This window comes from Molothrus aeneus, chromosome 1 (assembly GCF_037042795.1).
Source record: "Molothrus aeneus isolate 106 chromosome 1, BPBGC_Maene_1.0, whole genome shotgun sequence".
Taxonomy (NCBI): Eukaryota; Metazoa; Chordata; class Aves; order Passeriformes; family Icteridae; genus Molothrus; species Molothrus aeneus.
The window spans coordinates 100955199-100980102 of record NC_089646.1 but is presented as its reverse complement, the minus strand read 5'-3'; the positions used below and the strand labels follow the sequence as shown (position 1 = coordinate 100980102).

General features: G+C 39.5%; 1 protein-coding gene across 1 annotated transcript in view; it reads right to left on the bottom strand.

Annotated features, from left to right (window-relative positions):
* Positions 1–24904, bottom strand: part of PIEZO2 (piezo type mechanosensitive ion channel component 2) — a 285292-nt gene that overhangs the window by 65069 nt on the left and 195319 nt on the right. Inside the window, exons 13-23 of the mRNA XM_066546251.1 lie at positions 23731–23967; positions 18638–18761; positions 16821–17068; positions 16008–16156; positions 15086–15259; positions 11756–11797; positions 6349–6381; positions 5762–6003; positions 2693–2853; positions 1579–1755; positions 1277–1402 (exon numbers count right to left, since the gene is read on the bottom strand). Coding sequence (XP_066402348.1) covers positions 1277–1402; positions 1579–1755; positions 2693–2853; positions 5762–6003; positions 6349–6381; positions 11756–11797; positions 15086–15259; positions 16008–16156; positions 16821–17068; positions 18638–18761; positions 23731–23967 — 1713 coding nt within the window. The remainder of the gene's footprint in view (positions 1–1276; positions 1403–1578; positions 1756–2692; positions 2854–5761; positions 6004–6348; positions 6382–11755; positions 11798–15085; positions 15260–16007; positions 16157–16820; positions 17069–18637; positions 18762–23730; positions 23968–24904) is intronic.

Sequence of the window (24904 nt, the reverse complement as noted above, 5' to 3'; positions counted from 1 at the left end):
GGCACCTATTCCCAGCTACTATGATTGAAACAAATTAAGGTTCACACCAATTCTTGGATTTTGAAGAATCATACAGACATACAGAAGACACATATAAAGACATTAATTAAAAATACTACAGTAAAAACTAGTTTTGGAAATGAAGGGAAGGAAAACACCATCAACGTGCCCTCTCATATTTCAGAGATTTTCTTAAGGTATCAGGTTTTGTTTTGCAGGAGATAGAAGACACAAACATACACACAAATATAATCTGCAGAGGTTTAGCTGTCAAGCACTAACTTTCCAAAACAAGGATTTTGGGTAGAGCAAATTTAACCTAGGCACTCTTTCATATGAACAGTCTATCTGTCAGTCTTCTCTCAGGCACAGCCCTTCTGTCCCAAAGCCCGATTGACTAGGACACAGTCAAGGGTGGCTATGAATGATTTTTTATTTATCTCAGGAGGGAGATCTGTCCTATGCTCAATAGAAGAGAGGTACTAAATAACTGCAAAATCTGTTAAAAAGACCAGCTCAGAGAAACTTCCTCAAGGAAGTCATAACTGAAGCAGAAGTGGCAAACTCTAGATCTCTGTTCTTTGAGAAATATTTGGGACAAGAGACTCCTGAAACAGATGCCACTGGGATTTTTATATTTTCTCTCAACCTTAAAATGTGTATATAAAATGTCGGAGATTCTTTAAATTAATAACAGGTATGTTTTTCCCCAGGACTTGGCACATTTTCACTGTAAGTAAAGTTTTTTAATCAAGACAGGAATAATAAAACATTGCTCACAGGCATCAAACAAAATCAAGAAAAAACAAAAGACATCCATTTACTAGTGTTTGAATGAATGATTCTCTTAACTCATTATATGTTCTAAACTGTGGCTAAGGAATAAGCACTTAGAAAAATTAACTTCTAGCACACACTGTCATTCAGGGCAATTACCCCAATTAGACCCACCAGTCCTTTGGCACCTGACGGCCACGTAACTCTTCATTACTTAGAGTTCTTAAATATCACATTTTTTAAAAAGCTTTTAACAGATGGTAGAGTCCAAAAGTGATAATTCTACATGAAAGAATAACTTAATTGGTACTGAATCCCTTCTGGAAATGTTCTGTATAACAGATGTGGTTTACTGTTGCCTCTTTCCCTGTGTACTTCCCTATTATCAATGATTTGCATTACATTTTTTTTGTGTGTGTGACAGATTATTTATTTCAAAGACAATGCTACTTTCATCACAAATAAGAAGATTTCTGAAAACAGACAACAAAGAAGTTACCCTTAAGTACACAAGAAGGGGACTAGACTTTCTCAATCCAACCCACTCCGAAGGATCAACTGGCCCACTGTAGAGCACTGAGGTTTTCAATTCTTCTAAATTGACTCTAGTTTCATTCTCTCCTGGCTAAAAAGAAAATGCAACAGTTATAAAACATTACTTTAGGAGTGCTTGGGAAGGGTATGATAATCAACAATAATACATCAGGTGAACTGTTATTTTTGTAGTTGATATGCTTCCTTTTGCTCTCCTTCACTGAAGTAGACAGCAGTCAAACCTTTTTAATATGCATTTGTACTCACCAATGTACAGTTTCTGGAAAAGTCCTTGGGATCAATAGATGTGAGCTGATACAACATCTTGCAGACAATAATTACACATGTCCAAACAGTGCAGATACTTGATGCCAGTGGGCGAAACTGAGCATATGGCAAAGCAAGAGCCCAGGCAATTAAAAACACAAAGTTAAGCAGAGACACCTGAAAGCACAAAAACAGTACAGAAATTACATGGAGTAACAAAAGAACTAAGAAAGTTTTACCGTTTCCACAGCAGGTAAAAAAAAATATTCAAAACAAAGGGTCATGCAGAAACTTTGAGGAAAACACTGAAAAAATAAATTACAACAATACCCACAGTAACACAGACACAAAGTAGCAGAGTGAAGAAGGAAGAACTTTACAATTGGTTTAGGAAGATATTTACCACCTACATAATATTAATACTATTAGAGCCACAAAACTCCAATCTTCCTTATCAACAGATGTGAAATATAATGAACCTCATGCAGCTTCTGCTGCTTTAATACTCATGAAACAAAGAAGAGATGGCACCGATCCATGTGATGAGAGACCTTCATCCTCTTGACTTCTCCCCCACAAAAAAAAAGATAAAAGTGATATCTTTTTGTTTTTAGTGAATTCTGTCTTACTACCCTGTTTATGAAATGGCTATGTCACATACAGAACTCACACTGCCCACACCAAAAGCACAGCTGAAAGTGTTGCTCCCTTTTTCTTCAGGCATAGTTCCACATTCTTGTTTCTTAAGCACCAGATCAAGTCTAAGCAATTTTTCTACCTTTACCTTCCCAGTCCTTTTCTATGCCTTCCATCTTTGGATGGTACACACAGTTTGAGCAGGAGAGAGGGTATGTCTCTTAAATCCAAAGAATTGGACTACTAAAATTTTAATACCTGGAGAAAAGGTATTACCTGGAGAAAAGGGAGCTGAGACTCCTGAAACAGAGAGAATGTGGAAGATGTCAAGGCAGGTTCCCAGCAGGTGAACAAACCCAGCTGGATCCCACAATTTCAGTGAGGTGACAGGAGGAAGCCTCTCCCTACACCTGGGTGTGCAACCCCATGGCAGATGCTGACATGATGTGTAAGAGTTTTACAGTGGGTGTTTACTTGCCTCTTTCACTGTGACCCAGATGATGTAAGAGGAAACAATTTTGATGATGTGCAGCTCCAACAGCCACCACACAAAGACTTGCATCTTGTGAAAATACTCCAGGAATTTCAAAAACAGCACTGTAAGGCGGTCGATCACCAGATGCCACTTGTTCCTCAAGTCTGCAGGGATGTTCAAGCAGAACCATTGTAAGGACAAAACCAGAAGGTCTCTGTGAAATGGAACACTCCACTAGACAACAATGATCTTTCTGCTTCTCTTCTAAGCCTTAGAGTAAGATAAGATGGAGGATAAAGGCACAGCTCAGTAGTCAACTAACTAAAAGTGGGGTTGAAGCCCACTGAGCTGGTGTGCTTTCCCTTCTGACCCACATTCCCTGGAAGGATTCCGCACTTCAAAAGCAGCAGTGGTGGCCTCCCTTGCCAATTTTGCTTTCATTCCTCTCATCAGAGCTCTTTTTGGACTCTTGTCCTCCAGTATTTTTGGACCTAAGCTTAGAGATCTCACTCAGGAACTAATTCCAGCCCTGGTCCTTTTCCAGCTCAGAAAAATAAAAAGTTTTTTGATACTTGGAAGCTATGGATCCAGCCTATTTTCAGAAAGCACAGACTACTACTACTACTACTACTACTTCGAAAGCTTTTCAGCCAGACTGGAAGAAATCCATGCACACTAGGACTTGGATTCCTGTCACAAGGGTTGAGACAATTTAATATAGACATTTTCAGATGCCAGAATTATCTAAACTGCCTTGAAAACAGCACAGCCTTTTAGAGTGTGACCTTTGCCTTCACCGGACATCTAAATCAAGAAAGGCAAACTGTAGCCCAGTCAAATATTTCCCTCTGTTGAAAAAGCTTTATCAAGTGGAGATCATGAAGTTGGGTGAAAGTATCCTTTCACAGGGATGTTTGGCTAAAAAAGCCAGCCTCCCAAATAGTACTCCAGTGAGCAAACTTGTGGCATCACCTGTTACATGTGAGTCTACACAATACATTTGCTGAACAGTCCTCTCTAAGTGACCACTTTGCTTGTGGGCTGGCTGTAAAACTGTTTAATCTGGCTGGTACATATTAGTATAGAGTTTTCACACTGTATTCAGGGTTTCAAAAGCATTTTGGAGATTAGGAGGGATTTTGCATGCTGTGAGAACATTCTTTATATGAGAGATGGAAACATTTGCAAGTGATACCAAAGCACATCATTGTCTAAGCTGGTAAAAATGCAAAGGAGTTACCACCTTCTTTATGAAATGATTTCAAATTATCGCTTTATTTTATATGTAAAGAACACCAAGTTGGTTACTCATGCATATTTGTGTGGAGAACACATGCACATTTGTGTGAAAAAGCAGACTTCTGGAATACCTCACAACTAAATTCCATTTTTTCCCTTTGTGTTTTTTCTCCAAACACAACTTAGAAAATCCTAATAAAAATGCTGAGTGATGTGAATTCTGTAAGCACGTGATTAAACTTGAGAAATTAATTAAGCTACAGAGCTCTAATCCTACATGTGTTTTTATAAGCACAATAAGAGTTTTTAAGAGAAGTCTTTACAGAGTTAGACGTTCTCACTCGTTCTTTCATTGCATTTGTTTTCATTTACAGTGTTGCATTGTGCGAGATGTATCTAGACAGTGCCAGTTAAGTGGAGCAGGCAGATAAGGAGCTCTGTCTAGCATGGCCAGGCAACACACACACAGGGAATAAAATACAGGCCTGACTGCATCCACTGAAAGATTGTACAACACTCTGTAGTGAAGTCTGAAGCACACATGAACGTGTTTAATGTCAAAGCTCCAGCCACATGGCTGTGTAAAAATGGTATAACCCCAGTAGAAATAAATGCCATGTGCAGCTTAAAGATGGATCCCCTTGTGCTATTCTAAGCAACACCAGCTGCAGCTCCCCATTTCCCTGCTTGCATGAGTCACTGCACAGAGTAATGTCCCCCAGCTGGTCTCTTTCCCAAAGCCCTTCCAACAAGCTGGGATCGCTGAAGTGCAGCAGACCCCCTCACCCCTCACAGACAGTATGAAGGCTGGCTAATAAAGGTTTCCACAGCCCATGACCACCTCTGTGATGACAGCTGTTCCAGCCAAGAAAGGTAAGTTGTTTCAGCTGAGGTTCAGGCACTGGAACAGGCTGTCCAGGGAAGTGGTGGAGTCACCATCCCTGGAGGCATTTAAAAGATGTATAGGTGTGGCATTTAGGAACATGGTTTAGTGGTAGATATGGCAGTGCTGGGTTAATGATTGGACTCAATGATCTTAAGAATGATTCCCTGATTCCCTAGGGCTGCTAAGCCTGATGTGCTGCCATTTTGCCTTCACAAAGATCCTCTCCCTATTTAGCTGTCACTGTCCTGTGATTATTATCATGAGTAACTAAATTTGTAGTAAGGCCCTTTCCAAAGAATACATCTTCCTTGAGTGTTAAGTGCTCTTTCCTAGTTTCACTTTTGGCTCATATTATAAACTGAGTTATGGGAATAATCAATTTTAGAAGGTCATATTAACAATATCAAGGATGATATTATAATCCCTACCCATGTCTGCCCTTAAGCTTTTTTTATGTTCATCTGGCATCAATTACATATTCCATATTCAGAAGTGAAAAATACGACACTAATGTGCACATAAATAATGAAGCAAAACCATTGGGACTTCTGGGGAGAGGTGCCTTGAAAGCATGCAGTATCAGGTATTAAATATGTATGTGTATTGTTTTCTTTGTTGTAAGGAGATTTCACTCTAAAGAAGTAATTGGGATTTGGGGTAGCCTTCAAATAATCTAACCCAGACCACCCAGAAGAAATGGGCACTGGATTTCTGTTGGTTTCTTCTTCTCAGCATCCTACAGTACACTTTTTCCCAAGAAGAGCTTGTAGCCTGTTGAATATTTGACAAGTAGCCATCTGCTCAGTTCAGGCTCTTTGACAGAGGCTGCATGTGAAACTAAAAGGAAAACCTGGTGATTGAAGTTAACAGGGAAGACCAATAACAAACACTTATTGACACTATTAATTAAGACTGAGGAAAGAAAAATTTGCAGCTGTAGAGCTCACCTGTAGTTTCTTCTTCCTCTGATTCATTGTCTTCATTGTCATCATCATCATCATCTTCTTTATCCTCATCATCCTTCTCTTCTTCTTTTCCTTTTTTGACCCTCCCTTTCCCTCCCTCCCCCTCTGGCTCTTCCATTCTTTTCTCACCAGCCTCTTCCAGCATTTTATCCTCTTCCTTTTCTCTGCTGGCTGTTAGATTCATCATAGTTATGTCAGGCAGGCTTCCATCTTGGTGCACCAGTCTGTAGGTAAAGAGTAGCATGTCAGCAAACTGAGTAGTAATGACATGGCAGTCTTTTTCTTTTTCAAACTGTTTGATTAAAAAAGAATTAACTGTTCATGGAAAATGCCTTAGAAGTAGAACAGTTAATGATTCTGGTACTCTCTCCAAACACACACTGAAAATTGGGTCGTTGGAATGTATTAGTAACTACTTCTCACTCAGATACTAATGGTTAGTTAGTAATGAGTGGTATTGGCACTTAAACTTGACATTTTCCCCACTGGAGAAAATGGTCAGAGTTTAAGATGTAGAAGCATGAAATGACATTAAGAGGAAACATTTCATGACTTCACTGGGGACTTACTCATTTTGGTGGTTTGGTATTTTTTTCTTGAGGCTGCTCAAAGTAATTGGAACAGAAAGAAAAAGGGAGATGAGAACAGAGGGGTTACAGAAGAAGGTCATTGACAAATACGTCATGCTACATCACAAGTCAAAGCATTCTCCTACTCCATCTGCAGAAGCCTTCTGATGCCAAGAGCATGCCATCATGACATTCAAGGGGTGCTTCTATAAAGAAACGTGGATTTGCAGCACAGATGGAAAGGGGGCAACCTATTCACACCAGTGCTAAATGTGGTCAGTGCTGTACCATGCTCTGAGTAATGCAGCTGAACCATCACAAGTATCTGACCTATCACTGTAAATGCATTTCCATCTTCCTCCAATTAAAAGATTCACCTAGAAAGCCAAGGAATTTGCAATTTTTCTCCCAGCTACCATTTTGGGAACAAACAAAAGCAAGAATTCCATGGCTGCACCTTCAGAAGATTTTTATAATATCTGTCTTTGATAGTGCCATTGATTCTCTCTTTGCAACATCTCACAGAGAATTTTTATTTAATTTTTAATAGTCTCCATCTAAATCTATCAGTAAGCGTCACACTACCAAAACTGGAATACAACCGATTTAACACAGAAACAATATTTCTCTAGTGCCATGATGCCTTTTTTCCCCCTGAGATTATTCAGTATATATATTTTCTTTACTATAGAAGATAAATATTTTTTATGGTTTTCTTTTTTCTCCCAAAACTGTGCTGTTGGGACTCACCTCCCAAAGCTGCAGAAACCCAAGTTTCCCTTTGAATACGACTCCTTGCAATGAAGTCTCCCTTTGGCAAGTGTATGATTAGGTCATTAAATGTTTGGTTATGCTATTGAAATTACTACACTCAGCATTCTTTCAAGCACCTGTAAGGCTGTTCTAAAATGCCATAGTACCACCTCAGGGATTTATTTTTCTTGATGTGAAATTCTGGCCTATAACCATTTAGACAGGAAATTCTGCCAATTTTAGGGTTTTTAAAGAAATGAAAAATATTTTTTCCTGATCATTAAAAATCAAGAGAATAGACTAGGTAGTTAATGAGAAATTCAAACAAGCAGAATTATTTTTCAATCATTTGGGAGCTGCAGTTTCTTCAAGAAGGAATCTTTGGAGTCTCAAATGCAGGAAAAACTACAGAAATCTGACTAAACAATCGTGAAGTAGAAATATCATGCCAATTGTCAAAAAGCAGAAAAGCTGGTTTAAAATTAGAAGTTTAACAGGACATTCAAACACCAAAAAATATCAAGTAATAAAGTTTAATCAAATTTTAGCCACATCCATTTCTAAAATTCCTTATCATGGGTTGGGCAATTAACCTGAGTGTCTAATAACCTGAAAAAATCTTATACTCAAGAATTTATTCAATAGCTTTGGCTACTGAAAACAGAATCATAAAATAGTTTAGGTGGGAAGGGACCTTAAAGCATCCACTACCATGGGCAGTGATACCTCCCAGCAGACCAGGTTGCTCAGAGTCTGATCCAACCTGGCCTTGAATGCTTCCAGGACCGGGGCATCCACAACCTCCCTGTTTCAGTGTCTCTCCACTCAACAGTAAAGAATTTCTTCCTAATATCTAACTTAAATTTCTCCTCTTTCTATTTGTACCCATTACTCCTTCTCCTGTCAGTGCAATTCCTGATGCAAAGTCCCTCTCCAGATTCCCTGTAGGCCCTCTTCAGATAATGGAAAGCTGCTGTGAGGTCTCCAAGAAATTTCTCCTTCATTAGGCTGAACAGCCCCAACTTTCTCAGCCTGTCTTCATAAGGTAGGTGCTCCAGTCCTCTTACCAACCTTGTGCCTCTAATCTGGACTTGCTTCAACAGTTCCAGGCCTTCTTATGTTGGAGACCTCAGAGCTGGATGCAGCACTCCAGATGAGGTCTCACCAGAGCAGAGTAGAGGGGCAGAATCACTTTGACCTGCTCACCATGCTCCTTTGGATGCAGCCCAGGAATCCATTGGCTTTCTGGGCTTTGAGTGCATGCTGGCTCATGGTGAGTTGTCCATCAACCATCACACCCAGGTCCTTCTCCTCAGGGCTACTCTCTGTCCTTCTCTGCCCAACCCATCGGTGTGTCTGGGATTGCCACGACCCAGGTGGAGGACCCTGCACTTTGCTTTGCTGTACCTCATGAGATTTGCATGGGTCCACCTCCTGAGTGTGTCAAGGTCCCTCTGGATGCCATCCCTTCCCTCCCGTGTGACACAGCACACAGCCTGGTCTCCTCAGCAAACTTGCTGAGGGTGCCCTTGATCCCACTGTCCATGTCACCAACAAAAATGTTGAATGGTCTCAGCCCCAGTACCAGTGTTGAGAGACACTACTCATCACTGGTCTTATAAACAATGAGCCGTTGACCAATTCTGTGTGGCCATCCAGCCAGGTCTTTATCCCCCAAGGGGTCCATCCATGAAAACCACATCTCTCCAAATTGGAGACAAGGATATCATATGGGATAGTGTCAAACCCTTTGCATAAATTCAGGCAGACAATGTCAGTTGCTCTGCCCCTATTTATCAATATTGTACCCATATCATAGAAGGACACCAAATTTGTTAGGTGTGATTTGCCCTTAGTAAAGCCATTTACCAATCATCTCTTTTGGGACTCTTTGATTATTTTCATATCTAAATCACAGATCAGCTAGCATATACACTAGAAGGATATTCAAATCTCTATAAAGTTACTAAACATCAAGGTTCCCTAAAATGACATAACTAACTTACATTTACCTAAAACTTTAATAAAGTACCAATAGGAGGGTCATGTATAAAGAAGAGAGAATGAATTTTCAGTTCAGTTCAAATGTTATAGAGATCCCTGGTTACTATAAAACATCAGTGCTTATTTAAAAGGCAGTGCACCATGAAATGAAAGTAACCATACAATCAGACAGGTTTTGTATATATGCAATTGCATTGATTTTTATGAGGTATTTTCTCAAGTGACTTTTATAATGAAAACACTCTATTCACACTGATGTAAATCAAGGACTTAATGACTTACCTCAGTGTAAATTGGACAGAAACACAGTAACTCTATAGGATTTGGTATGAGTGGACTCATCTTTCTCTTATTCATAATTCTCATTCATGTTCTGGATATCCAGGAGGCAAATGGGGTTATAAAGATCAGTACATATGATATATATACCTGATAAAGCCACAGTATGAGTTTGGTTTCAAGTAGGTTTATTTTTATTGGCATCAGTAGGCTTGAGCATTGGATCATGTGCTTAGGAGATCCAAGGATATATAAAATGCCCTGCCCACTGTTTGGAAAATCAGTCTATTTGGAATCTTTCTTCCAAAACTTCCTTATGTACTGCCAGAATTAGGGTTAGGGTTCTTTTTTTCTTTTTTTTCACTACAAGATCACATTATATTGTAACCAACAACACTGAGGTATTAAGATATAAAAATAACTAAAAAAAAGAATTTTTAAGACAAGCTACCCATACATCTTCACAGCTAGTGAGATATGATTTCATTGTTGGAAGCCACATACCAGTGGGAAATTACCCCAAATAACATAAAGGCATTGTGTCTGATACTAAGGGAGAGAAATAACTAAATAATAATGCAGGCAATAAGCCTTGAAGGTACAGCCACTACCGATTTTAGCTGAGAGCATTTCTTACTCTCAGGTTCATTAAATAGGATATCAACAATGAGAACTATACCAAGAGATCTAGTTTTTGGCAACAAAGCAATTTCTGTGGCACTGAAATCAGGCATGTGCCACAGGCCCTTGCTGGATTCCTAGTACTTTCACCTAATTGCAATTTACTGGAGCAGAAGATTAATTAATTGAATGCATTGTTAAGCATCTTTTGTCTTTGATAATTTTTTGCTGTTTATGAATAGTTTGAAACTTTCTGGCTAAAAGAAGTTCTCAAGTATCTTTCATGCAAAGCCTTAAGAACAGAAAGCTTTCTGCTCTGCAGAGCACTAGCGACCCATGTCCCAAATATTTGGTCTCCAAGACTCAAACTGAACACACAGTGCCACACCTCCACTGGCAGGAACCTTGAGTGCCTTTCCAGGGCTTTAAGGGGATATGCTGCTTGAATCCAAGCCCTGTTGGGGTATTTGGACAGGCCAGGAATCCTTGGTGCAGAGGTCCCTCTCCTTTCATTGGGTGCAGTGTCCATGCCGAGGCCTCCACTGCTGGGTTGTGGCTGCATTGCAGTGCTGTCTGTGCCTGCTCCCACACCTCCCTGACCCTGAGCCTGACATGCAGACTGACACTCTGCCTTCACTACACACCTGGCTTGTCTCCATGGACTCACTGGGCCTCACCAGGCTGTGGCTGACCCTCTTACCAATTCCAGATCTGATCCTCACCCTCAATTTTTCGTTCATGACTGCCCATGGGTGAGAGCCCAGCCTTGCCTCCTGGCCATGCCCCTTGGCAACCAGCTTGCCTGCCTTAGCCAAGGTGCTTGCCCTCACCACTCCCTTAAACACAGACTTCTGTAGACCAGAATTCCAGCTCTGGTGAACTTTTAGGAACAGTGACTCAAACCGTGTGATGACATTTGAAGAAGGAGCATGAACATGACTCATAAATTGACTTCTTGTTAGAGCAGGTAGTCACAAATATCTAAAATATCTAAACAATGCATCTTCTTGGTTTTTCTGTTTATATTCAGTAATGACAACAACTCAGAAGTCCTATTCTCAGAGATGACTTAAAAATAGCTCACATTTATTCCAGTCAAGTATTTTGAAAGGAATCTAATTTACAGAGTTTTCAAGATGCCATTTATAAAGGGATGATCATGATGGCAATTTTTCAAGTTTGGATCCTGCAGCACCCAACTCAGCCTTGTGAATTAACAGCCTTAGCATGCAGTGGGTTCAGTGTTCCCTTTCCAACTCTCAAATTTCAGTCTGTAGAAACTCGTGTAAATACCATATATTTAACTGAACAGACCCTCAAATTCTTATTCTTACATGCTTGAGAAAGACAGGGATGTGTGTCTCTGTGTTTGTGTGTCTGGGTGTACACAGGCGCATGCAGGCATGCATCTTTCCATGCACAAATAAAGGGTAGACAAACGAGCCTCCTCAACCAAATCTATTGTCTGCAGCCAATTACAAATAGCACCAATTATTCCTGCATTGAGGCATGGGCAAAGTTTAGGAGAATTCTCAGCTGGGAGAAGAAACTCACAATGTATAAATATGCAGAAGAGGTGTATTAACTGCTTCATCAGCTTTAGGAAACTGCAACACCTGAACAACATTATCTCCCTGCTTACTTCACAGTACTGCGCAGCAAGAACGTACTTTGCTTTAAGGCAGCTAAGAAGTAACCAAAAAAATAAGGTATATTGCTTTTAAAGGAAAGGAAGAATTGAAGTACCCACCTATTAATTATTAGATATACACGGCCATTGACTTTGGCATGGCTATGAGGTGGGAGATGAAAGCACAGGATGAAAATGGGAAATGAATTAGAGAGAGAAAAGAAAGCCGTTAAATAGGAACTGAACACACTTTCCTGTCTACCAATGTGTTATGGCACATTGTCATAACAATGTACACTCTGAAATTTTAACATACACCATGCAATGAAAAGTCTAGGAAGCTTAAAAATGCAACTCTTAGATATTTAGATCCTATGCAACTTCAGTCAGAACTACAGATAATTTTCATAGTCCTCAAAATGTGAGAACAGCCTTTACTGCTTTATTTGAAGTAAGCCTTAGAATATCACCAATTTTTTAAATATTTTTTTTTCTTTTCAAAAAATATATGTAAAGGTAATTATGGCAGAGCATCATAACAGAGAAATTATCTACCCCACCACCTTTATCTCTGACATCCCATAATTCATGGTACAGCAAGGAAATGGGTTTGGAAAGTCCTAATTAGAGAATTTTTCTTTCTCTTGCAGATGTCAAACTGTGACAATCAGTTCTGACACTTTTATAAATAGTGAGAAGTGCCTCACTCTGCCAGTTCCAATGTGCCAGTTTCTGTGTCCTCTCTTTGCAGCTGGCAGACCCTTACTCTTCAACTCACTCTGCAAATTTTGCTCATGAGAAGATGCATTTTAATAAATGAACATTCTTAGCAATTTCAACAGGACTCTTCAGTTACACACAACTGTAGTACTGTAATCACACCTGGCAGTTCAAAGGCAGATGGAGGAACTGGACATGCTTTCTTTATTGCTTTCATGACCAGCTCTCAGCTGCTGTGATTATTTTAAGAAGTGTACTATTAAAAGGACTGAGTTCTGTCTTGTTACTCAAAATAAAGATTCTGTTTGTTTATTTAATTTTTTTATTTTGTCGCCAAAGGTGCAGCATAAAAGCAGTTTAAAAAGATAAAGCATTTGTTAAGTGAATGCTAGTGTCTCCAAAGCAAAAAAGGAAAATTAATTTTTAGTAGCTTTGAGAGAAAACTGCACATATATATGAATCTTGGGTCTGTTTTAATTGCCCCTGCAACTTATTGCTAGCATTACTCTTAAGCTGAAGATGGTTGTTGTGTTAGTTCTTATCCAGCTTTATGCATCACCAATACAAACATCAGCTGTGCTCTTATCGTGAAGCTTTGAACTATAAAGTCAGATGAGGCTCAATAGTGATTTATTGCATGAAGAGAAGAAAAGAGATGGATTTTCATATGCCAGACAGTGTTAGTAGGAGTACAAACCAAGAAAACTGCTCTGACTGGGGTATTGATCATAATAGTTAAAGCTTCTCAGGAGGAACAAAGGAGATATTTGTGATTTTGAAAATACTGCAAAATGGCAAATGTAGCACATATGAAACATTTAACAGTAAAAATATTTAACTTCTTATGTGACTGCTTAATACAATCTAGTAAACATTTAGACTCAAAAAAATAGCATTCTAATGCCAAGATAAAAAAGCTGATGATATCACATGTTCCTCTTCATCTGTGACTTTAATAAAAAGCTTGGTACGACAATGAATGTCCACTTTCAGCATGATATCTCAAGGCTATTTATTTCTGGCAAAAATGTTTGCTCACAATGCATTAAAACATTTTGTTCTTCACCATCAGCAGTTCCATCCTTTGGGAATAAAGTGACTTTAGTCACAGTGATCCTCTTCATGCCACCATTTGGAAAGCTGTATAATATTCTTGTATCTTTCACGTGCAATGGAAAGATTTTCAAGTAGTGGTTGCGCAGGCAAAGTGAACCCATCAAAATCCTACGAGTGCCTCAGGGTCTTTTTGTTTTTATTCTGTGTCTATTGGATCACACTAGAAGGGAGGTGGAAACTTCCTTTGTTACTCAGCACAAACTGAGTGCAAACTTTGGGCTGCCAGAGAGCTTGCAGAGTTACTGCAATCTGTAAAGCATTCCCCCAAATGCTTGAGCCCAGGAAAAGCCCCATTTCAGATTGGACACATATGTGGGCTCTGTTTTCAGGACCTGGCCAATTCCAAGCTCTTAACATGTACCTACTACTGCACAAAAGTCCACTATGGACAAGGGAAATTTGCTCATAGGCCATTACAAAAGCACCCTTGAATCTACCATCACATTTAGCAATTCAAGAAGAGCAACAGGAGAGCTGTTACAAAGACAGACATTTAAAAATTAAGTTTAATCCCCCCCACATCTTTATTAGGAAATTTTATCAATTTTGATCAATTCTGGTCTTAGCAATTATTTAAATATGGAAATTGGAAGTATTCCATAGAACTGGAGCTTATTCTCATGGCACAAACTTGTACCATACACTGTGAAGTAGCTTCATGTCGACTTGAATGTATGAAAAATAATTGAAATGCTTTTTAAATCTTGCATAACGTAGAACATAATTCCCTGTTAAGTAATTGGCATCATTCCCTGTGGCATTATTCCCTGTGGTCTATGTGGTGTAATGCAGCTAGTCCCAGTTCATAGAAGTCCAGCTGAGACACACCTATCACTAGACAGGTGAACATTCTAAAAGTGGGGTCTAAATTAATTGCTCTCTTCAAAGAATGAACGTAATTGTCATTGCATAATATAACACTATGTACTACAAAACCATTTCTCTCTCTCATACTCCTGGAGGATCCTAGGCCAGACTGGTTTTTACACAGGAAAATATGTAAGAACCGAACACTGGAAAAGTGATGTCCCAGATTCACGAAAAAACGCTAATGAATGTCTAGATGAAATCACCAAATGTCTAGCACAGCCAAGGGTCAGTACTATGAAAAATAACCACAAATTCAGAATTCTTCTATTTCTGAAGATCAACTTTACAAAAAGGCCTAACTGTTCAATGCAAATGTGGTGTTTTCCACAGACATCCAAATCTTCATGTGGATGTCAAAATGGATGTTGAAACAAAAGAAGTGACCCAAAATAAAAGCTGTATTTCTTATTACTGACACATACAACAGGAACACACATACAAAAGGGCACACACAGTAATTAACCTAACTTCCAGTAAAGGTCAAAGCCAATTAAATAAATATATAAATGTCATTAGTACCTCTGAAAATGTATCTTAAAATGAAAAAGTTCAGTATGTAGGGGAAAATGGGGAGAGACAGATACTTTGGTCGTAGTGGGGTGCTGGATACTGTGCACTTTCTTTTTAAGCCAGCTGGTCATAGCAAAGGCAAATAATATCTACCAAAAAGTGAGCATTACAAGAAAGTCAGAAACAGCATTTCCATACAGATAATCAATAGCTGAATTTACTTTGCTTCTTTACCTGTAAATAGTGTTGTCCTGTTTGCTGGTTACAGCTTTTAAATCAGTGATCTGCAGAAACCGATCATGGAAATAGTGAAGGTGTAAGATACACACCAATAGGAAGGAGGTGGGGATAAAGATGCGTGTGAATAGATCAGCCACAGAAAACTGTTTTAAGCCAAGGTCCTCTAGTCTGGAAAAAAAAAAAGCATTCCACTAAGGCATCTTTTCACACAAAATATTCTTTCCATGAGACATTTCTACAAATTATTTCCAATAGAAAATAAGGGGATGGTACTTTTTGTGTGGTTTTGGTTTCTAAAATTCTCCCAAACTAGCAAGTTTTACAATGCAAGTATCCTGTGTTCAGACTCAGTAATGTAGAGAGGTACTGTAAAAGTACAGTCAAATGAACAAACTCTGCCACAGATCTCTTGAATCAGATGAGTTTTCTCTGACTGAAAGTCCTGCACTGGAGATCCACTTATATTGCTTATACTTTCAGTGTAAGCTTGTCTTGAGAAATGCCCAACTCATCATAAGGATGAAGAATCCCAATGCTCCTTATTAGCTGGAAAGCAGGTTCACTTTCATCAGTTCTAAACATCTTGCAGATCTACCCTTAATCTTTCCCTGGATCTGGTTCCTATGGTTGAAGTGGTGAAGAGAAGTATTGGCACTGTATTGAGAACATAAGCAATCCAAAGGCCTAAGCAGCCAATTGGAGAAAATACAACTCTGAGCTCCTCTCTTGGTTTTGCTCAGTTCTATGATTATACCAATAAATCTATGGCTTCATAACTGAGTGCCTAAAATCAGCTATGCCTGAGAATGGCTGCATGATGTTTTTCTCCCATAAGAAGAAAGACTTCTCTTAGATCCTTCCATCACACTGAACTCAGATAAAAGATACAAATAAAAAATTAATCAAAACCACTCACTTCCTTTCATCCAGGCCTGTCATGTTCTTCCACAACCCAGGGAATGACTCAAACTGGTATGTGTAGATGAAGATAAGTACCAACATTGTGTAAACAACCACTGACATCCAGAAGTACTTTAAAATCTTTCTCCACCATTCATAGTGTACCTGAAAATCACACACTAAAGATGCTGACACAAGCTGAAGGCAAAGACACCAATAAAAATATTGACAACATTGTACTGTCAAACAAGAATGAAGAACACTATTTTTCCCAGCTGGTCTGAAGTAAGCAATGATTACCAAGTGTCAGGCACAGATTTTTGAGTTAGTTTTTACTCCTGATGCAAATGCATTGAAGTAAAGACTTTTGTGCAAAAATGTCTGATGAGATATGGGCCATAGACACAAAGTCAGGGACAGCTTCAGCCAGCTAATTTCATTACTATTAGGAGTAGAAAGTCCAGGAGAAGAGGGACTGCCATGCTCATTGGGGTGTGGAAGCAGTGTGGACCAACTGTCATAAAAACTGGTGGCTATGTAGAATGTGCATAGACTCAGAATTTTCCACAAAGGTTCCAAAGCTTATGGTGAAGTGGCATGCCAGAGGTGTGCATTGTATCTAATTTACATGCACTTTGCCTGTCACTATAACCAAAAAAAACAGAGGAAAATTGGTCTTAATCCCTTCAAATGGTCTTATTCTGTTGTGCTTAACTAAAGAACAAGTTCACTGTTCATGAATTCTATTTGGTTTTTTCTTTATTACCAAGCTAAAAGTACGAACAGTCCTATTCAAGGATAAAATTCAGTTAACACAGTTCTCCCTTACCTGGTAGAGGGCCACACAGAAGAGGAACAGTACCATGTAGATGATTTTGTACATGACAATTGTACCCTCAAAGCTGACAAAGAAGAACATGCCCCCACAGACGTAAATCCAGTACTTGATTAACATAGCCATCACCAGCTTCCCCAAGACTTTCATAATATCCTGTTCATCCTCCTCCTCTCCCTCCTCCTCCTCTTCCTTCTCCTCTTCCTGTTCTTCTGACACTTCTCCCTCCTGCGACTCCTCTTCTGCAAACACAGAGTCACATTTGGCCTGTCTCTTCCGGGGACTTTTAGTAAGAATTTAAATGGGTGGAAAGTAAAATCTCTGCACACAACACAGAAACTTAAAACTCAATATTCACAAGAGACTGTAATTCCTAATCATGCATGCCTCCAGAGCAAGGAAAAGGGTTTTAACTTTGTGTGAGCTTAAACCTGCTGCTGGAGCCATAGGGCACATGGCTATACATCCTTACCAGACACCCACCTTCTCTTTGTCTGAAATGTCAGCAGCTTTAGTGGAAAATTAGAGCTTAAGGGTTGCATAATGGATAACAGCCAAAACACTTTCCATATACCCTTATACTCTCGAGTAAGCAACATTTTGAATTGGAAAACAAAGAGACCACCAGCACCACCAGAAACCTCTTGAGTTTAAACTCTCATCTTGAGTTCCAGCCTCCTGTCTTGAGCTTCATCCTTTAGATAATATTGTGTTTATCCTCAAAACCACAACCAAGGGAAAACATTAACATAAACCCAAAGAAGCTTAAAAAATAGAAGTGCTGCACTAACACTGCAGTTTTTCAAAAAAGCTACCATTTATCCAGGTTTTTGTGCTGCACCTGGGCCAGAAAAGAAATGCTGCTTTGGCCTTATGAAGAGTTCAATATTCCCCAGTTATTAACCTTATGAAGAATGTGGAGATCAGGGTAAGTGACCCCCAGCAGCAAGTACATGTGCAAGTACCTAGATAACAGGGCTTGCCAGAACCATAGTACAGTTGTTTTTCCTTCCACTGAGAGCAATATTGAAACTTCACCATCAAAAGGCTCGCCCACTCCTTTTGTCCCACTCACCATCCCCCTCCTCAGGCTCTTGCCTTGAAAATCCTTGTAGTACAGCTTTGACATTGATCAGATGTTTTACTGAGACAAGGATTGTAATTAATCAGAGACAAAACCACATCACTTCTTCCAGGGCTCACTTTCTATCATTTCAGTGCATTGAACTTTTTCAGTTTAACATCCAGAGAGAGAGAGAGGGCAAGGAATGTTTGAAGGAACATGTCCATAGCAAAAGAAAGAACAGGTCACTGAGTTATTAGGCAAGCTGAATCTATAAAAGTAAACTTTGCTCTCAGGTGTGCTTGAGCCCCTGCACTGAAAAAACATATCCTTTTTTTCCCACTGAAATTTGTAGTTTAACTTCTGTGTCTGTAAAAGAGTTTATGCACCAACACAACTTTCAAGGAATTTAGCAACTTTTCCTAGGTAAACTCATCTCCTGTGGTTAAACTTTAAGGCAATTAATCCCCTGGTTTGAGTTGGGAACACAGCAGTAGACTGATCATTTGAAAGTTTCATGATCTTTCTGAAATGAGTCATTTTATAACCTTCCAGTAAAGAACATTTTATATGAAGTTCTAAAGTTTAAAAGTGTTTTACTTCTATAGCTCAGAGATAGCTGCACATAGATTTTGTAATATCTTTCTTAGCTAATAACAGATACCTTGCTAATTGCTTTCAGCATCAGAGAAACGCAGTAACTGGAACTTCTATCATGACTGAAGGACTAAATTGGATCTGGCTTTACCTTTTTCTTCATTTTCTTCACTTCCAACTTTGACCTCAGATAAAGTAGCTTCTTTTAGCCGAAGTGCTTTCTGTTCAGTGAGGTGTTGCCTAAGCAGTAGCCAGAAAGTAATTGTGAAAAGAATCTGCAAACAAAAATCAAAACAAAACCAACAGACTAATTGTATATCCTATGTCCTACTGATATAAGCATAGGTTTTCACAAATTTTGCATGCCTTTGTTTTCTCTGTCTCTGAGAAAATGGCAGCAATGGCAGAGGTGTCAAAGTGCATCTTATGGCAAGTTATGTTATTTAGGAAACATCCTGCATTACAGACAACTTGGCTTCATTTGCACATTTTCATTTCTTAAAGATATTCACTTATATGCATCTATTCCTACCCTGTTTTATTCAGTTTTTAACTACTGTCCTATAAGTTTAGGGATCTTCTTATTATGCCTTGATTGATATAATTACCATTTGTTGTGTTTTTGTTCATTTTTTACCCTTTTTTCAGGGAAGAAGCATATGCAAGAGTGTGTTGTCATTATCATGATTTTGTACATCATAAATATTTTGATTTAGGAGGTTTGTTACTTCAGGTGCTTAAACACAGTTAATTTAAAGATCCATTTTTTTGGTATGTCTTGCAGTTACAGAAGACCCAGTTAATGGAATATGCTTTGTATTTGCAACAGTTACAAGAGCTGAGATAGCCCTCAATTCTTTTAAGAGCTTCAAGAGATGTTAATTCAGTAACTGCAGGATACCTTAGAAGTAAATGGATTTCTTTAATGAAGAGTGCAATTCTGTGTGTTGCAAAAAGCTACATTCAACAGCTTGCAATACCAAGAGTTGGACAAAATTTAAAAAAAATGATACCTGTTGTCACACACTTGATTTTATGTTTGCTCTCTGCAAAGTTTTTGCTAATTTTCCTTCACAGAAGGAGACTTATTTCACTACATAGCTAGAAGAACAGAAAATTTCAAAGAAGAAGCACGTAAGAGCCAAATATTTGCACACAATAGAATGGCAAGGCCAGTGGTACAGTGTATTTTTTTTTTCTAATGCACAAGACCTTAATGGGGAAAAGGATTGCTCCCAGGAGATGGCTTTTTTATTGACATTGCTGCTAACACTGAGCCATGGCAGCAGATTGTCAGTCTGTGTGACTTGTCACAGTTCCCCAGATACCTACTGGAGCTCTAGCTTTTCCAACACAAACCTTTGATATTGTAAAACACAGACTTTCTTCTGCAGTGATTAGCTCTGACTTCCTGCCACATTTACTCCCTTGTTCTACTCGGCATTTCCACAGCCAGAGCTGGCTCTAAGAAAAGTCTTGAAGGGTTGCAGATGAAAGAAATGCTTTTAGTCACCTTTTACAGTATAGATTTTATCTCATTTTCAGACCAGGAAACACATATAGCATGCAGGCACTTATGCAGAAAGAATTACAGTACACTTTCTGCAGAATACAGCATCTAGTCTCCATTTAAATTCAACCATTATTCAAAGGACTTTAAATTAGGAATAAAGAGGGGTACAGAGTTACTAGCAGATAAACTGCTAAAGAGAGACTGATGGACAAGGCTAACAAGCAAAGGGTGCCTGGAGTGATGTGAACAAAAGGAAATACATAATCAGCAAAACAGGGCTTATACAGGGTCACTGCAAGCATTTGTATATATAATCAAGGCAATTACTTCAACACAGCCTTACAGGGAAACCTGCCAGATTCTTTCTGGGAAAACAGCATGTCAGGTACCCTTCTCAAGTGCCTGTAAACTTGAGCCCTGCAGCATGGTGAACAAACCCAAGCAATCAGAGATCTCTGTGCAGGGCTGTGGTCTTGTTGGCATGAGAGAGACAGGGTGTGATGCCTTGAATATTTGCAATACAGAGCTACAGGCTCCTTAGGAAGCACAGGCCCGAAAGATGCAGAGGTGAGGTTGGGATTTGCACAGCAACACAGCTGGAATGTATAGACTCTGCCTGCATGCATAGACTCTGCCTGGCCATGCATGCACAGACATGGTTAGAAAAGTCAAGCCTGAAACTGAGTTTGGCAAGGCACATCAAGCAACAAGATTTGCTTCTGTACATGCCTCAGCAAAAAAAGGGAGGCTAGGGAAAATCTAGGCCCCGATGACTGGGGCGAAGGCCCTGGTGACACAGGGCATGGAAGAAACTGAGGAAGCAAATGCCTTCTGTGCCTCAGCCTTTGCTAGCAAGACTGCCCTTAGGAAACACAGTTCTTGGAGACCATGGAAAAGTCTGAAGCAAGGATGAGTCTTCCTTTGGTGGAACAGGCTTGGATCAGGGAATATTTAAAGAAAGTGGACGTACATAAGTGCATGGGTCCTGATGGGATGTGCCTAGGAGCTGGCTGGTGTCACTAGTAGAAGTTACTCTCAATGATATTTGATCAAATGTGGTGATGGGAGAATTGCTGAGGAAAGCAAATGTCACTCTTCTCTTCAAGAAGTACAAGATGAAGGATCAAGCCTGGACAACCTCACTTCAATCTCTGGGAGGGTGATAGAGGTGAGATGTTGGAAAAGGCTTCCTAGAGAAGCAGTGGATGCTCCATCATTGGAAGTGTCCAAGGTCAGGCTGGATGGAACTTTGAGCAACCTGATCTAGTGAAAGATGTCCCTGCCTGTGGCAGGGGGTTGGACTAGATGATCTTGATAGGTCCCTGCTGACCCCAAACCATTTTGTGTTTCTAATGTGATGGAGGAGCTAATCCTGAAAAACATTTCCAGGCAAATGAAGGATGAGAAAACCATCATGAATAGTCAGAGTGTATATGTTCAGAGGAAGCTTGACCAGCTTCATAAACTTTTATGATAAAATGACTGACCTGGTAGATGAGAAGAGAGCAGCAGATACTGTCTCTCACTTAGACTCCAGACAGAAACTGTCTCCCATAAGGTGGTCTGGGGGAAGCTGATGGAGTGTGGGCTGGATGAGCAGACAGTGAGCTGAACTGAAAACTGACTGAACAGCTGAGCTCAAAGGGCGATGATCAATGGCATAAAGTCTACTTGGAGGTCAGTTATTAGCAATGTGCCCCAGGGGTCAATACTAAACCCAGTCTTGTTCAACATCCTCATTTTTAATCCAGATGATCGGGGAGAGTGTACCCTCACCAAGTTTACTGATAACGCACACCTGGGAGGAGTGGCTGATCCACCAGAGGGTCATGCTGCCATCCAGCAGGACCTCGACAGGCAGGAGAGAGGGGCTGGAGAGAGGGGCCAGGACATCAGGGCATTCAACAAGGTGATGTACAAAGTCCTGCACCTGGGGAGGAAGAACCAGCTCATGTACCATTAGGTGTTGGGGTCCAATCAGCTGGAGAGTAGTTTGGCAGAAACAGCCTGTAGATCCTGGTGGACAACAAGTTACAACTAAACCAGCAATGTGCCCTCATGACAAAGAATGTTAATGGCTGCATTAGGAGGTGTTGACAGCAGGTTGAGGAAGGTGATTCTTCTTCCCTACTCAGCACTGAGAGGTGAGGCCACAATTTGAGTGCTGTGTCCTGTTCTGGCACCCCAGTACAAGAAAAATGGATGTACAGGAGAGAGTCCAGCTGAATGGCCATGAAGGGACTGGAACATCTCTCCTATGTAAAAGACAAAGCTCAGGAGGAATCTCATTCAATGTCTATATATATCTAAAGGGAGGCGTGAAGAGGCTGGAGCCAGACTCTTTTCAGTGGTACCCAGTGATGGGACCAGAGGCAATAGGCACAAATTGAAACATGGGCCATTCCCTCTGAACATCAGGAAACACTTTTTTCCTGTGAGGGTAATTGAGCACTGGCACAGGTTGCCCAGGATGTAACAAGGGTTTCCACTCATAGGGATATTCAAAAACCATCTAGGCATGGTCCTGGGCAATCAAGATGGCTCTGTTTGAGAGTTGGACCAATGACCTCCAGAAGTCTTTTTTGGCTTCAACTATTGTGTGATTATGTGAAAGCTATGGAGTACATTTAATTCAGCTTAAAAAACCCCATTAAACACCTAATGGCTTTATGGATGTGGCCAAATCACTATATACACACACCAACTTCTTTTCTTGACAGTATCTGTTTTTAGACAAGATGTTTGATGATATAGCCAATAAGAAATAATATCAAAGGGAATGAAGTATTAAGACAGTTAAAATTCCTTAGAGATTTATGAAGTCATTAAAAAAAAAAAGTAAACTTCTCTTGCAGAACCCCTTGAGCTTTATCCTTCTTACCAAACTAACCCTACTGTTACAAGACAAATAATACAGCACTCACTAACTTTCAAATGCATTAAAGACCCAGGAATGGTTGTCCAAAAGGTATTGCCAACAAGGAAGATGTCGTACAGAATCAACTTAAATTGTAATTAGGGGTCACAAGGGAAGTGATCCACTTAGCACAAGGGGAGCAGTGCCAACTAGATGCACTCCCTGAGATGCCCCTCTTGGGTGCTCTAGGAAAAAACATCCTCTTTTTGCTCAGTCCCTTCTCCAGGAGAAAAATTGCAGAATGAAATGCTTTTTCAAGACATTAAAAAAAAAATCTGTCATGCACTGGGGCCAGCAAATTCTCTTGGTTCTAACCTAAAATGGACTTCAACTCATGCTGATTCAGGTGTAAGGATAAAGAATTAAACCTCAGGCACCCACTGCTATGTGCTGCTGCTTGTGCCAAACCATTAGGGAGTGAGTAGTATTGGTAATTGCAATGACAACACAGTTCCAGTTGCCATCACAGTCACAGACAGATCTGACATCCCATGGGTATTAATCTAGAGAATCAAATAACATCTGGTTTTGAATTCAGTTTATAAAACCAAACAAGTGAGAAATTTCAATTCACCAAGTACTTTCTACAGAATTATCATGAAAACTTAAAAGGTGTCTGAACCATTTGCTCTAGTATTAGCTTAATATGCAAGAAGCAGTTTTCTGAACACTCTTTCTAATGACTTACCCTTTACTTTAGAATTGCTGCTAAATACTGTAGATGCACTCTTAAAGAAATGTCAAGAGATCCATATTTTTATCACAATATACTTTGTGGTTTCATAAATAAATCTCAGCTGTTTGTTACACTTACCTTTGATGCCAGCTCCCCAGGTTCTTTTCTTTTTAAAAAACCAGATACTTGAGGAAGTTCATCATTCTTGAGCTCAATACTCCATATATACTGTAATATTAGCAGTAAATTTCCATAAAAAACCATGAATGGTGAACTGATCATGGCGTATTTCCTTCGGTCCCGAATCATCCACAATGTGCAAGACCAGATCAGTAATACAAAAGTCAACCAGCTGTGATATGTGATGCTCCATGCCTTGTGGAGGGAGGAAAGAGAGGAAAAAATGTCCACAGATGGATTCAGGAACAGCACAGATGCAGATTCCCAGTTACACTTCATTCACATATTTTAATTTTCATCAGACTCTCACCCACATTAATAACCTACTGGACCAGCTTAAATAAACCCCTTGGAGAACCTGCAGAAAGTAGATTCTGAGGGCAAACCCTTGATGCATTAGCTGCACTTTGTAAGCAGACTCATTGCCTCTCATTACACCAAACTAAAAGAGATGGAAAATAAAAATTAAAGTTTGAGCACAGAATTTTTTCTTGCAAAACAGCAGCAAAGAATTCAGAGTAGGAATGGCAAAACAAAATCAATGGGTACTGCATTGAAGGCCTTTGACAGCATTACAAAACATTAACTCAATACTGCTCTAGCTTTTGTGGAATCAGTTTAAAATGGAAAGCTATGGTGTGCACCCACCCAACCTGAAGAACATTTAGTCTACAGTAACTGTGGTAGATTACCTGAATACTCAACAACTACAGAACATTTTCTACAGCTTTCAGAAGTCCGTTTTTGAAAACTTCTCTATTAAACACTGAAGAAAAGGATTTAGGGGGTTTAAGTGTTTTTTATCTACATTATATTATTGATTTAGGACTAAATTTAGCTGTGTATCTGCTGCTATAACTGTGGAGCAACTGTCAATAAAGCATTAAAAAATTATTAAACATTAAGAATATTTCTATCAGGTTAGCTTAGCCCTCCAGGAAATTGTGTCTTTTAAGGGTATGTGAAAAACACTGATATGCTACTTTTCCATCCTTGTATGAGAAAATAGCTTACACTTTGGCTGTAGTATAAACGGAATTTCCATCAGAGCATACCACAAGTAAATTCATAAATTAATTTGAATCACATAAAATCAGAATATGTCATGAAGATAAAAGCTAGCAATAAACTA